At 29.5% G+C, this 15,184-nt stretch overlaps 2 protein-coding genes across 2 annotated transcripts in view; one reads left to right on the top strand and one right to left on the bottom strand.

Annotated features, from left to right (window-relative positions):
- LOC108745546 (tyrosine-protein phosphatase non-receptor type 61F-like) lies at nt 1-7,592 on the bottom strand. The gene is given in 14 exon segments (XM_018481737.1): nt 1-575; nt 656-857; nt 941-1,118; nt 1,323-1,475; nt 1,556-1,781; nt 1,910-2,169; nt 2,273-2,434; nt 4,981-5,021; nt 5,871-5,965; nt 6,111-6,265; nt 6,344-6,453; nt 6,557-6,872; nt 7,027-7,252; nt 7,504-7,592. Coding segments are annotated over 14 exon segments (2,352 nt in total). The 5' UTR covers nt 7,530-7,592; the 3' UTR covers nt 1-373.
- LOC108745541 overlaps nt 4,578-15,184 on the top strand; it is a 26,561-nt gene continuing 15,954 nt past the window's right edge. The window contains 2 exon segments of the mRNA XM_018481732.1: nt 4,578-4,646; nt 5,194-5,315. Coding sequence (XP_018337234.1) covers nt 5,257-5,315 — 59 coding nt within the window. The 5' untranslated portion in view covers nt 4,578-4,646; nt 5,194-5,256.

The following is a 15,184-nucleotide window of genomic DNA, read 5'->3' on the forward strand; positions in this document are numbered from 1 at the left end:
TTCATCCGTATTCATTTTTATTCGAATATATAACAATGCAGTTTTAGAATGTACTACCTTGCGGTTTCTAGCATTGTTTTATTTCTTTTCTATTGTTTTTTATTATTTCTTTTGCTCATTGTTTGTTCTTTCGATAACGGAGACAGTATCGTTTGCGGTATTGCTGGCGATATGATTTTACTGCCGATCGTATGATACAAAATCCTTTGTTTAGTTACTCTCTCGAAGATTTCAGCCAAGATTATTAAAACCTCGCAACAGAATCTTATGTTAAGAGTAACATTTTCTATAATTGCAAGTCATCGAAATGTTATCGATAGTTCGAAAAGTAGTGCGTATATACGTACGTATGATATCCTTAAATGCGACAGATCTAACTACGCATGTACAGGTAGTAACAGATCGCTATGATACCCCCACCGATCCCAATGCCTAAGCTTATTTTAAGAGGGTTAAATAATGACCTCTTGAATTTCTGCCATTCTTCCATCTCCTTCCGTCGACGTTTCATCTCACGTATTTGCGTAGCTAGTCGTTCATTTTTTTCTGTTTTGCGCCGACGTACTTCCCCTTTCCTGTTTCCAGAGAACAAAATTCATAATTATTAAGATAAACATTAAATAATTTTTTTTTGTTACTAAGAGACGTTACTCACGCGTCTGAATTGGACGGAGAATTGTTTGTTAGAATAGAGTTCTTAGCGTCATTGGAAAGATCTTCGTCAAGTACTACGCCATCGTCCGTATTTTGTTCGCATACATAATTTGAAATAGATGTAGATAGGTTTGTATCTGATAATTCTACATGATTCGGTGGTTCACTTGGCAGAGGTTTATCAGGTGGTCCACTTATTTCATCTGTAATTGACATATTCTTTAATATTAATGCTGTTTGTTATAATATAAAGATCATTTTGTTTTAGCAAGAAAGAAAGAAATACCATTATCAGTCGAACCATCCGGACTTAGATCTGCCATGATACTACGAGTTAAAGACTCTCCTCTAGGGGGTGGTAGAGGAGGAGGTTCGTCGTCTCTTTCTAATGGATGGTTACTCTTGTTATTCATTTCGTCATAAGTCGTTATTATTTCATCATGAGTTGTTTCGTTGTTCATATCCTGTAAAGCATGTTATAAAATACAATAAGTAAGTGATTAAATTTTATTGCAATAATTTGCTATTATCAAAATAATTTTGTCTATAAAAAGAAATACTCTGTCTATTTAAAATACCAATAAAAAATATCAAAAATTAAAAAAAAAAGACTATATTAATTGTCATTATAATCTACTCGATAAACAATAGCAACTTTAATTGCTTACCATGTTTTCGAGTGGCAATTGTTTTGCTCCTTGAATGATGGCAGCAAATGAAAAACAAAGTTGTTCGGGTGTTTGTATGAGACCCATACGAGACCGTCTCATTTCCACCAATTCATTTCGTACATTTAGAGCATTTAAACCATATTTTTCAATCTACAATTAAATAACACTCAGTTAACGATTGCCAAAACAATTTCCTGTAAATCATAAATTATTTGCTGTATTCCACGTACCAGTACTAGACATACATCAACCAAGCAAAATGTTCCCGATCTTCCTATTCCTGCAGAACAATGAACGACGGGTGGGCCAACATTTTGATCTAACACTCCTGATTTCCTGACGTCTGCCAAGAAGCGTAAAAAGGCCGTTGGACGTTGTGGTACTCCAAAGTCTGGCCAAGTGGTATAATGAAAATGTAAGACTTCTCTACTATCGTTACTTTCCAAATCCGTTATACTGTAGATAAGTTAAAAACATTGAATATGTCATAATACTTGTAAAAATATTAAGAATGTGATTATTAATTATAAAGCAAATCTTGAGAAAAATATGATACAGTTAATAATATACACATATTCTTTTACCGTAATGTTCTAGTAGTATAATCTGACGATTCTTTTTTACTGATATAATCCACTTTTATACTGACATCTTCAAACGTTAAAGTAGGTTTTACATCGTCCAATGGAAAATATTGATGACATTTGATTTGGTTCTTCTCGATTATCTTGTTTAACATCAATACACCTCTACTATTTTGCTCCCATACCATTAACCAAAAATGACTGACAGTATTTGGCAAAGGTCCTTGCGTTAGGATATATTGCCTTTCAGCATGATCCATCTAATGTACAAAATCATGTAATATATTTACTTTACCATTATCGCTTATCAATCGCTTATCAATCGCTTACATATGGACATTATTTTTTACGTAATATATTTACCCGTATAAGATTGGCATGAATGTAATCACATACACCTCTTTTGAGTATAATCCTAGTGTGATCATATGGTGCCACATCCCTGTAGCGATTCAGGGTTTTGTTCTGTGGTTTTTTTGATTCATTGCATGTATATTCAAAAGCTTCACATTGGTTACGTACACACTGTAAAATATAAAGCAAATCATTAACGAATTGTAAGCATACAAAGAAACTTTTTTTTATTAATAAAGTATATACTAATAATAAATAAATATAAATGAAAATCGTTAAATAATCTTGAATCTCTTGTTGAACCTCTCTCCTCTCCCTCTCCCTTCCTCCCCCTCCCTCTCTCTAATATATGTTCAATCATTAATTGTATTGATTATTACACAATCATATAATCTTATAATATAACTACTCCAAAATGTAATTACAAATCAAGTCTGATATAGAAATTCGTAACAAACATTTGGTTGAAGATTTCTAAATAGAAAATTAAATTACTGGGAAATATGAATTATATAAAATATTTGAATTTGTGCAACAAGTTTCAAAAAATTTTAACTTTTTACTGCATATTCTATATTAGATTAACAATGATTGTATAAAAGACAAGGTTTTAATAAAATTACATCCTTATACGTAGATAAAAATAATGTAAACAACGTATGTCAAAAAAATTTATTCATAGTAGAATGAAACCTCAATTAATAAGAATACAATCTTATCAGAAAAATTCTAAGCGTTCAAGCGTATCGTAGTCAAGTTACTCGTGTTGCGCTTCGGAGAAATTATGCGATCGCTAAATATGTATTTCCAAGTTGGAAGTCTGACCTTGAGTACACTCGCATGTCATAACATCGTCATGCATACGTCTTGATTCTCGGCTATCGCGAAATCACTTTCCTTCGGCAGTTTAAATCGACTAGAGCCGTAAATCCATGCGGACTCGTGTTTCTCTCAGCGTCGCTCAAATCTTCGATAGCATCAGCAATAACGCGGAAGCCGTATCATGTTCAGCGAATCCGCGTGTCGACATTGAACAGTATTACTGCCTATTGTCTGTGTTGAAGCACGGAATATCATGAACTACTATCGACCGTAGACATATAAAGAAACGCTCTAAACATATCCTCATCACACGACAAAAGTCGCTTTGTAGTCGCGAGACAATTCGCAAATTCAAATCGGATCTGTTTAGAAAAAAAAAATATATTTATACATTTCCGTGTGGACATTTGCGTTCCGCTTTTATCAGACGTTATCACCGTTCGTGTATAAATAAAAAGTCAATAAAAAAAATCCGACGGTTCGAGCCGACGATGCCCGTGAATCTCGATGACGAAATATGCCGGAATCTAAGACATTCAATTTTTCAGCCGAGTTTGACGTTCTTGACAGATCATGACAGACGTGACACGCGACATGCGGGAGCATTTAATGATAATGCGAAAACGATGGCTGCGGAAAAAGAGATTCTGGGAGAGCGATAACGCAGGATGAAAGAGACCATGGACAGACGATGGAAAGGGAGAAGTCGCGTGGCAACGAGAAGCAGCCGGCAAAAGACGTGTCAGCCGGGACAGCATCAACGGATTCTAAAAAACGCGGAAACAAACGGAAGAGCCATCGCCGAGCGGAAGAGCGAGCCGTTTCTCTCTCGCTCGCGCCCCTTCCGTTACTTTTTCTTTCCTTCCTTCTTCCTTCCTTCACCCTCGTTCTTCCTCTCTCATCTCACCTGATAGAAAGACGCCCAACCGTTCCTTCTGGAGTTGGTTTCGTTATACAGGGTTTCGACGTTCGTCACTCTCCTGTTAGTCTCTTCGCCGCTAGTCATCCTGGCGTCAGCTCGCCGCCTTTTGGACCTAGCAGGACGCAGAAATATGAAACACACGTACGACGCACGTCAAGCACGCACGCACTCGCGAGGAAGTTAGGCTCGCACGCGTACACAACAAACGATATCGAGTCTCTGGCTTTCCTGCCACTCGACTCCCAGTCACCAGGAATTAATGTGTCATGTGCCGATTTTCTCTTATTAACGAATAGCTTTCACTGTCGAATTATAGGAAGAACACGGAAAGACGACGACGGCGAAGAGTCGCGCGCAGCGGTTCTACGAAAAGCACGCACTTACGTACGTAACCTATGGTCTGTAAAATCTGTTGCGGCAAGGCGCGCACACTGCGCATGACTGCGCAGAGTGCGCCAACTCGCGGCGCAAATGGCGGCAAGGCATGAAACTGCGCACGCGCTGCCAATCGACTGTCCCTAGTTTGAAGACATACAGTGAACTACAGATGGCACTTAATTCGTGTAAAATGGTCGTTCTGAGGATGAAGCATTTGAATCGTGGTATTCGAATCGGTGATATTTTATGATATAATATAAGGTATTTATACTCGCGAATTCATAATCAGGCCTTATATTTAAGGCTTCCTTAAATTTATTCTTTTATTTTTAGTGCCCAATAAAATAATTCGAGCATCTGAAGATAAGTTTAAGGAAGTCTTAAATATAAGGCCTCTGAATTAATAGGCATTAATTTATTCTTTAGTTTTCACCGAGGAATTACACAATAAATTCGGGGCCTGATTCTTAAAAAGTGTATCTCATACGAAAAACTAGGAAAATCTATAGTATACGTAATGTATACTATAATGTTTCCATACATTTTTATTCGCGATATTTTTCAAGAATCCAGGCTCTGTTCGCGTTGCTTGCACTTTTGGCGTTCAGCATTTTCGCTCTCTCTTTTCAACGCCAAAGTATATATTTATCTCATTTTAGGTACAAAAATATTTGGGAATTTTAAGCAACGCAAATAGACTTCCTATTATTGGGAATAATTTTTCGTTCTTTTTTACATTGTTGTGTATTTTTATTCTGTTAATTTTTACGTTTATTCTTCTTAGAGTGATTTGTCTACATTTTTTCAGAGGATGTCACTTCAAGTCATACATGCGACTTAGACCGACTGAACGTTTTCACTCCTCGATGCCATGATTATTCATCTTACATCACCTTTTTTATATAATTTTGAGACTCTTCGATTAACCATGTAAGTATTAACAATTTACGTCATTATATTGTTAATATGGATAAAATTATTAATATGAATTAATATAAATAAAATTAGAAGAAAATAATAGCAGGGTTCTGGATAGCTCAGTGTCTAAAAACGGAAAACTTAGCAAATCCTATATCCTCATCTAAGTAAAAGGATAAACTATTCTATTGTTATTGAAGGAATTTATTTGTTAAAACATTATGTGAATACAGTTTTACACGTGAAGTATTTTACTAAAAAACGTTATTTTATTTCCAAAATACAATTCTTAAAAAAATATATGATGCAATGTAATTCTTTAAAGAGGTAGTTTGTTTCCTGTGAGTTTCTATAATAATATATTAAATTAATTTAAAATTAAAATATTAAATGTAAATTAGTTAAATTAATAATTATATATACAAACTTCATAAAATATACTGTTTACAGTAAATCTTAGATATTGAAAGAAAAATAAATTGTTATATTGTATAAATATTTAATCAATAGTTTCTCACAAATTTTAATTTTTTTTCCAAATTTTTGAAATATTTTTGTCCTCTTTGTTGTTTGTGTCTTTATCATCTGTGCTTTTTCTTTTATTTGAAACTGTTGATCCTTTCTGCAGCCAAGAAGTCATAAAAGATGCTTGACCAATCTCCCTATATAATAATAATAATAAATTAATAATTTACTTAATTTTACTGTCATAATATAGATAACGGTAAACAATATACGAATTTTTATAATATATGATTTTATAAAGCAATAAAGTATTTACTTTTAGCTTTATAAGTTTCTACTTACTTTGGTTTTATCTTTTTTCTACAATCAATAGTTTTATTGAGTCCATTATTGACAATCACAGATACTGGATGCCAGTTTAATGCAGTTTCTTGTAATACCATGTCATTTAACGTTTTAATTGCCGCGTCTGTCGATAAATGTTTATTTAACCATACCTAGAAAAAAAATTACATAAGATAATAATAAACTTGTACTTTTCTACGAATTATACATAATATTATGTAAGCACTTACTTGACATTCTTCCTCGTTGCTTAAACATACTGGCATACGGTGATGTAGCCAAGACAATACTTTGTTACTGTCTTTTGTAATAACGGAGCAGCTATGTATAATGTTCCCCTAAGATATAATAACTAAATAGTATCTTGAACATTCCTGATAAAATCGTTGAATAAGATAGGAAAAAACAGATATATATATATATATATAATATATAAAATATTTCTTCAGTTTTATGTACTCCAAATATCCCAGCCAGTTTTAATACTTTGAAACCTTTCCATCCATCTGTCTCAGAAAATTCATTATCCCATGTTGTAGGATCATCTGCTTTTATCTCTTTGTCTTGAGTTGCATATATGTAGTATGGTTGCTTCTGAACTTTGCTATCTGTACCAGGCTTCCATTCATAGAAGCCTTCACAGACCACGATACATCTTTGTTGTTTTTGCAATGATGGAGAATATACCGTTGAGGAATGTATGTTTTCCAAACGACTGTTGTGAGTAACTATCTTATTTGGACGTTTTTTATAATCTCCCTGGAAAATTGATCAAATAATTTATATAAATTAACTTAAACATCCATATAATATATTTTATAAAAATTGATTAATTTTAATCACACTTAAATACGTAAAATGACGAGATTGCAAATAACAAATGTCATATCTATAAATTTATATTGTAACTCGCCTGATACCAAGGTGGAATCATCCCCCATGTCATGGCACAAAGAACCCTTTCCTCTTTTTCTCCTTCAAAATGTGAACCCGATGCTATACAAGGCAGGACATCTCGTGGGCACATATTATACGATGGATCATATTTTAATTCAGTTTTAGTCCATGCCAATTTACGTTGTTTACCATTAGCATCCTTATATCCACATGCACAACACAAAGTTTCAGGGTCTAATGAGCTATAATTTACAATATATTTTGTGAAATATTTATATAAATTAGAAAGTTTTGACATTATTACATATCAGTGGATAAGGTACAGTGTGAATTTCAAAATTTAATTTTATTAAACTGATATAAATAAAGCACATTTATATAGTTACAAGATAACCATTAAAAAGTTGCAACAATATATTGATTTGTTCATTTATTATGTATGTCATGCAGTAACTAAGATAATTAATAATAAAATAATGATAAAAATATTTACCAACAAATTCGACCACACATTTTCATTAATTTTTTTTACGTCCTATACATTTATATACGTTCATACGTATTCCACAAATTGTAGACCCCATTCATCACAATACCACACAATACTGCCAACTGGATATTTATCTTTGTCACTAGATACAAAATCCTGTTTTCTAATTTTATCCCTAAAATATCACTAATTATATTAATATTTTTTTATTCCTTTACGAACGGATATCATGAAATCCATATGATTTAGAATATATTGTATAAACGAGATTCTCCAAATGAAAAAGAATATATATAACAAAAATTGTATAAGTAATGAATTAAGACTATATATAATTTCTTTGAAGAAATTATTCTCTCAATTATTAATTATCTATTTTTCTATTATGTTAAATTATTATAATCTTTTAAATGTTATCAAAATTATTTCAAACTAATTTAATTATTTCTGATTTTAATTTTATTATCGTACTTTTTCATATGCTAACAAAATTAATTTATGAAATTTTATAATATTCAGCAAATAGAAAACTCATTATCTTTTTAAAAATACAAAAAATTATTTATAAATAAAAATTGCAAATTTGCATAACGAATTAATTAATATGCTGATAATAATTTTGTATTTTTTACAAAGTAATATCAATTAATATCTTTTGTTTCTTATTAGCATATAAAATTATCGTCGACTTAAATAATATAGTATAAAGATCTTGAGAATGTAGTAAAATATGCATCCTCTAAAAAATGCAATTGTTGTTAATTATCTGTTATTAAAAACACACAATAGTATAATTTTAAAGCAATTAATTATATTATATGTACATAATAATAATTATTAATTATCTTATTCGCGTATTACAATATAACTGAATTCATGCTTGAATTGAGAATGTAGTGTATATTGTTTAGGGGAAGTTTCAAAAATATTAGTTGGAACTTATGTATTTATTTTAATAAGAGAGAATTTTTAATAAAAATATATTAAATATGATTAAGAAATATTGTAACAAATTATATCAAATTTGATAGTTATTGTATTCGTTATTGTATAAAAATATATAAGAGTAACAATATTTACAATTTGACTACAGTTACCTGTAATATTACCTGTAATTTATGTGTATGTAAAAAATTCAAGAGAATATGAATAAATAATTTAAAATTAGATAGATAATCCGACAGAATAGGATAATTTAAATTCTAAAAATTTTTTAATGAGAAGTTTTAACAATAAATTAGGTGGTGTCGACTGATTGAAAACTATATTCGCACATAGTCTATTTTTAGAAAGCAACGACGAGTTTTTTTAGCGAGTATACATATTTATTTAAAATTAACCTATTTGATTAAAAATTTACGAAAAATACTGTGACACTGTGGACTCAAAATCCATGCGGTCTTAATCTTAACGCAAGTGTTAATTTTCGGCGGGGCAAGTCTGCATGTGTGCATGATAAATGAATGAGATCCGAAGTCTTGACTTGCAGGTATGGTGTCATATCAGTGTCAGCATTAAAAATGGATGTAGTCACCGTATGTAGTCATTGATTGAAATAGGATTTTACTGTTACTGAGTTCGTCATGGTTTTTATACGTGCATCTCTTCTTAGATGAATTCAAGGGACCGGTTTTGTCCTCAGGTATTCGCGATGGATCCATTTTTTCCCTTCGAAGAACCGCCGATACCGAAAGACTTGGTATGCGAAACACAAAGACACGTTTCCCGCAGGTTTTTCTCTAAGAATTCAATTTATTCCCCGATCAAGCCAAGTCATTAAATCAAAAATAAATCTTCAAGCAAGAAATTTTTAATGAAATTTTTCATTTTTTTTATGGATTTGAAAAGTCGATTTATCATAAAAAGAAACTTCTAATATTTAATTCTATTTTTAGATATAAATATGAAAAGGTTTAATAACAATTACTTTACATAGATGCGCATATATGCGCATTTGAATTTTTTTTAATATTTTACGAATATTTGATTTAAATTATCCGTGATGGAGTCAGTCACGTTAATCCTCTCATAAAGAGATTTCGTTCAACACAGATTTTCTATTGACTTAAAGAAAAGCTATGAAGTCCTCTTTTAAATGAGACCTGTTTAGAGAGAATGCGCCAGGGACTAATTTTTAACTCTCAAATATTAATCATCTATATATAAAATAAAGAATTCTTCCTTTGCCCGTGAGTACTAGTTCGGTTGTGCCGTCTCTCAGATTGCCAGAAGGCTCGTTGAACTGCAGTTACTAATTTACTACGCTAATGAGTTACGCGAAAAAGATTCTCACTCTTGTCGGTGACCTCTCATTGCGAAATACGATGTTGGAAAAACCACACGATGTAAGTACCTTTCAACGAAACCGTTGTATCATGTATTACTCATTCAGCGCAATGAGGAAACGAAGAGAAAAGAGAAAAAAATTCTTCTATAGTAATTTTGTGAAAAAGAATTGAGTAGATATGACTCATTGGATTTATATAATACTCAATAAATTTTTTTTAATGAAAAAGTATTTATACATTTGATACAAACGCTTTCTTTTTATTTTAAATATTTGATTTCAATTTTAAATGAAAAATAATAATATTTTAATTGTCTAAATATAATTAGCTAATAATTATAATGTAATCCTGATTAATGAATGTTTTTATTGAAAGAGAATAAAATATACTTTGCATTTGTTTACATATGGATGATTTATCAAAAATAAAATAATATTTTCTTTAACCATCCGCCATTGAAGAGTCAATTCTAGATTGAATAGAAAAGTTTAGACTAGAATATGTTTGAAGAACATTTTGTAAACATCTTATAATCATTATTATCATTATTGTGTCACATCGTAAGAAAGAAAAATTGAGAAGGTTATAAATGTAAAATCGAATATCAGCAGAATAACAAATATTTGGAAATGGGCAAGATAGAATGACGAAGAACCGCCCAAGGTAGACAGGAATCAGTGGATAGATCCCCTTCTTCTTGACCCTTTTATTACTTTCCATTAGTTCTTTCATCAGACCTGAATCGTCCAGTGACGTGAAAGTATCAACAGTGGTGCTCAGTTCTAAAAAAGAATTTTTATTAATATTGGATTGATAAATAATTAATACATTATGCTAAACACATTTAAATATATGTTATTTCTGTACACAGATTATATATATATAAATTTTTAGAGTGTTCATTGAAAGTTATTCAAATCCATAAAAATTTTAATCTTTTGCATGTTCGCTCATCATTTCCATAAAAAAAAAAATAACTTCCACTTAAGTATATATATATTTTTTTTATGACAAAGGGACAGTTAATAATTAAGAATTTTAAATGCTAACATTTAAAAAGAATTTTTTATTTTTAATTGAATAAAAAATTCTAAATGTCAAGAGAATTGTAAATACTATTTATATAATTTAAAAAGCACTCATAATATTTGAATATAAAAAGTATTATTTATATTTATCTGAAATGAACAAGCTATTTGGTTAGTTAAAGTAAATTTTCCTATCTTTTTTTATGTAGACAGTCTTATAGGTACATATAAGTGTATTCATATAATTGTTAGCGAATTCTATTTTTTCGTTTTTATAATAAATGTTTGTTCGAGAAATGCAAACGGATCCGGAACACCGACTTCCCTTGCCGGTCGAATGATCATCCTGGGGCAGAGATCAGATGGTTATTCTCACCTGCCGGTAGGATCCCCCAGTTTGACGCGCTCCGACACACCTGGTGTTCCCGACTTCGACTTGGAAATACTTTGGTGGGGCCTCTTCAGCCTTGCCTCAGTGCATTATATACGCGAGCTTTCAGTTGTCACTGCGACATTGGTGAAGTCACATTGTGTGTTACGTTTCTCGTTCAACCTACTAGTTGCACTGGAGAACATTATTGTTATAGTAGTGATGTGGATTTGACTTGCGAGAATATTCGTATCTAGCAACCAAATGTGTCTTATTGTCAGTGTGAAAATAAGAAGAACATATCTTGGAATCAAAACTGCATCAGCCTGAAATCTAATTTCGGTCTCATGTGGTGCCACTTTTGTTCGGGAGCGATCGCTGCACATGTACGTCACTAATCAATTTTAATCTTTACGCAACGATAAATTTTGTAGAAATTAAATTAAATTTTTTAAAATTTTTCCATGTGAGTCTTTCAAGATTTTATTTCTTGAATTTATTTTAAAATAAAGTTAAAGGTTATAATATTTTTATTATAATTATTATATAAAATTAATATAAAATATTCTTCGAAAGAAAATAAAAAGTTGACGAACATAAAGCATTTGTGATTTAAAAATATTTTACATTAAAGAAATTTTAATTTTTTTTCTGGATTATCTAGGTAGAATACGAAAAATTGAGAGTATTTTAATATAATTTTATAAATGATAATTATGAGTGTATTTGTTCCATAAACTTAGAGATTACTCTTACTTTGTACATTATTATTAGTTAATATAATTTTGAATCAATGCTATTTTTATTAAAATGCTATCGTAAGTGCTACTTTTATTAAAATATTATTGTAAGTTATTTTTTCTTAATGACGTTGTTTTATATCTTGAAACTAAACATTTTTGGACGGAATGTGACAGAATCTCAAAAATAGCTATAACATAATGGAAACAAGTATCCACGCTGCACACGTTTATGTTATCATAACGCTTTATGTTATCATAACGATTATGGTATTATGATTACAATACTTTATTTCTTAATATTATGGATTTATTGGGATAAAAAAACACATTGTGCAAAAAATATGCGATTGAACTGTAACACATTATTAAAGAAAGAAGATATATATATATTTATATACAAAGACGCAAATGTTAAAATATACTTATATAAAAAAAATATATTTTTAATTTAAATTTGAAGATGATTATAAATCTTATTTTATTTTTATTAACTCTTAATCAATTTTGAATGTTTTGATACATTTGATACTTTTTTGGATAATTAATTTTGTACATATGTGACATTTTTGTTCATAAACATGATTACATGCCATATATAAAATATGATTATAACATATCAATTTTCTCTTATTGAAGTGGACGCGTCTAACTAAAAAAAATCTTGCAATATAAACGAACGAAATTTGATTAAAATCGAATTTACTTAAACTTACCACACAAATTTATATTCAACAATAAGCAAATTGGCAAAATTTAGTGAAGTATATAATAAAACAGATATATAATTACATTCTCAATATGATAGTATGATAACGAAATGTATCGTTTATAAGATTGAAAAGACATTTTCTTTAGCTTTGATATAAAAAAAATTTTTGCGATATCATATTTTTAATTATGATTATTTCTGCACAATTATTAATTCAAACTGCAGAGCATTTTATTATTAGTATACGTATATATTCAGAGAGACATTTAAGTTTTCTTAGTAATATGTTTTCTTTTGCAATATTTATTTTCAAATATCAGAATTTTAACACATCCTAATAAATATACTTAATAAGATATACATTTATTTAAAACTGATTAGAAAGGAATATTTTTTTATTATATGCCACGTATTACATATTGTTCGCATTTTTAAATAAAAATTAGTTATTTTAAATACTATAATTATTGACATATAGAAGATACTATACTCGAGTTAGAGAGAGTTATTATATTATTATAGAATATGTCAAAACAATAATAATAATGATCTTTTTATTGCAAATTCATTATTATATTTACATAACATATAATATACATATTTCAAGCAATGAAAATCAATCATTACAATTTAAAAAAATTTATTTTAATTTCTTAATAAAGCACACATTTTTTCTCATAACATGTTACAAATTATTTTTTTAAATAGATCATAAGTAAAATAAATGTTGTTCGACGTCAAGAGTTTGTCTGCTGTATTAAAAAAAGAAATTACATATATCGTATAAACAATTTATAAATAATATATGTACATATAAAATTCTAATATTATATTAGCAGCATATATGAAAAACAAAATACGTCTTAAAAAGCATTATTTGATCTAGATTTACGAGTTTTGTGTAGAGATAGGAAAATTATGGGCTATTTGGGTTACTTAGACGCAGTCATTCTACATTTGAATTATAAAGTATTGACTAGCTTGTTCGCACGTTAATTATATGAATGGTTAAAATGAACTCGAGACTCACGGTTGCTTAATGGATGAAAATCGAGCGTGATAGAATGTAACTACTTTCTCATGTCCGTTAATTATAGTTATAATTATTAACAATTTTATGTGCATTAACGTAGACTCGAACACAATGTAGTTTCTCTTCCATTTGAAAATGTTGCTAACAGGATTTGCTAAGTTTACTCTACTTTGTTAAGCATTTATAAATTATTATACATAACATTTTAATATAAAAAAACATTTATATATTTTTCAATTTCTAATGTAATAAAATAATTTTTTTTTAAAGAAATGAAAAGAATGAAACATGAGAAACACTGTCTTAATTTAATTTTTTGATCGTGAGCTACATTTATAACAGCTACTTGATTTTTATTTAAAAAATTTTTATAAAAACTGTTTAAAAATGAGCTTTTCGTCAAAAAATGAAGAAAAACATAAAAAAATTGCAATATGGACAAATTTGATCGTATTACTATATTTTGTCTTGCTAATTTAATCCTAATCGGATACAATAAGATTAATATTTCAAACAGCTTCTGATCAATTTTATCACGATGGAATATGCTTCTGGGCACTGCGTATTGTTCACATACAAAATACTTCGACAAACACAATGTCGTATTAATGTGAGTTATGAATATTTACATATAAATGTAAATTATAAATAATACTCAAGGCGGATGATTTCAAGGCCATATACTTCCTGTAATTTATTAACGCACGTGTTGTCTAATAAAAAAAAGACAATAAAAGGAAGTATTTTAGTCATTTATTAGATAAAGTAACAAGAAGAAAAGATGAAGGAAAGTACAAATAAATAAAAGTATACATATCTTTAAACAAGTCTAAATTAAATGTGCTAATTTTTTTACATAAAAATTGTTGACTCTTCTTTTTATAAAATTATAAAAATGTATTACAAATTGCAAAAATTTATATTAAATATTTATTTCTTATTTTTCAAAAATGGGAGAAACATATATATTATTTTTTTAAATAAACACATATAATATGTGTATGTAAACATCAGATTGTACTGATGAACGTATCAATTATTTTGGTTTTCTGTTTTCGAAAACAAGATTAATGACGAGCAAATGTCACAAGATAATATATGCTGTTATATCATGTAATAATAATATTCGAAGTATAATAGTTCTATTATACATTTTTAGAGTACGTACGTATGTATAGGAAGAATACTGTTCTTCAAAATGAAAAATTGACATAATACTTTATCGCCTTAATGATTGTCGTTTCCGTGACAATTATTGATTATTATTCTCACGCATGTGAAGAGCCCTTTTTGCTAGATTGTCTGATCTAGCCTAATCGTTTTTCTTGCGAATCATGGGAAACTATCACATTTGCAGCAATCGCATGCTATCGCTGTAGCATTACGTCAGAAGCCTACATACCTACTTTATATATAGGACTCATGAGACATTGAATACTTTTAAAGCCCGCAGCGCCAAAAAGTGATTAATTTATATGACTCTACGTGATACAATAAGAACATAATAAAAGAT

Source organism: Trachymyrmex septentrionalis, unplaced genomic scaffold (assembly GCF_001594115.1).
Source record: "Trachymyrmex septentrionalis isolate Tsep2-gDNA-1 unplaced genomic scaffold, Tsep1.0 scaffold14, whole genome shotgun sequence".
Classification (NCBI taxonomy): Eukaryota; Metazoa; Arthropoda; class Insecta; order Hymenoptera; family Formicidae; genus Trachymyrmex; species Trachymyrmex septentrionalis.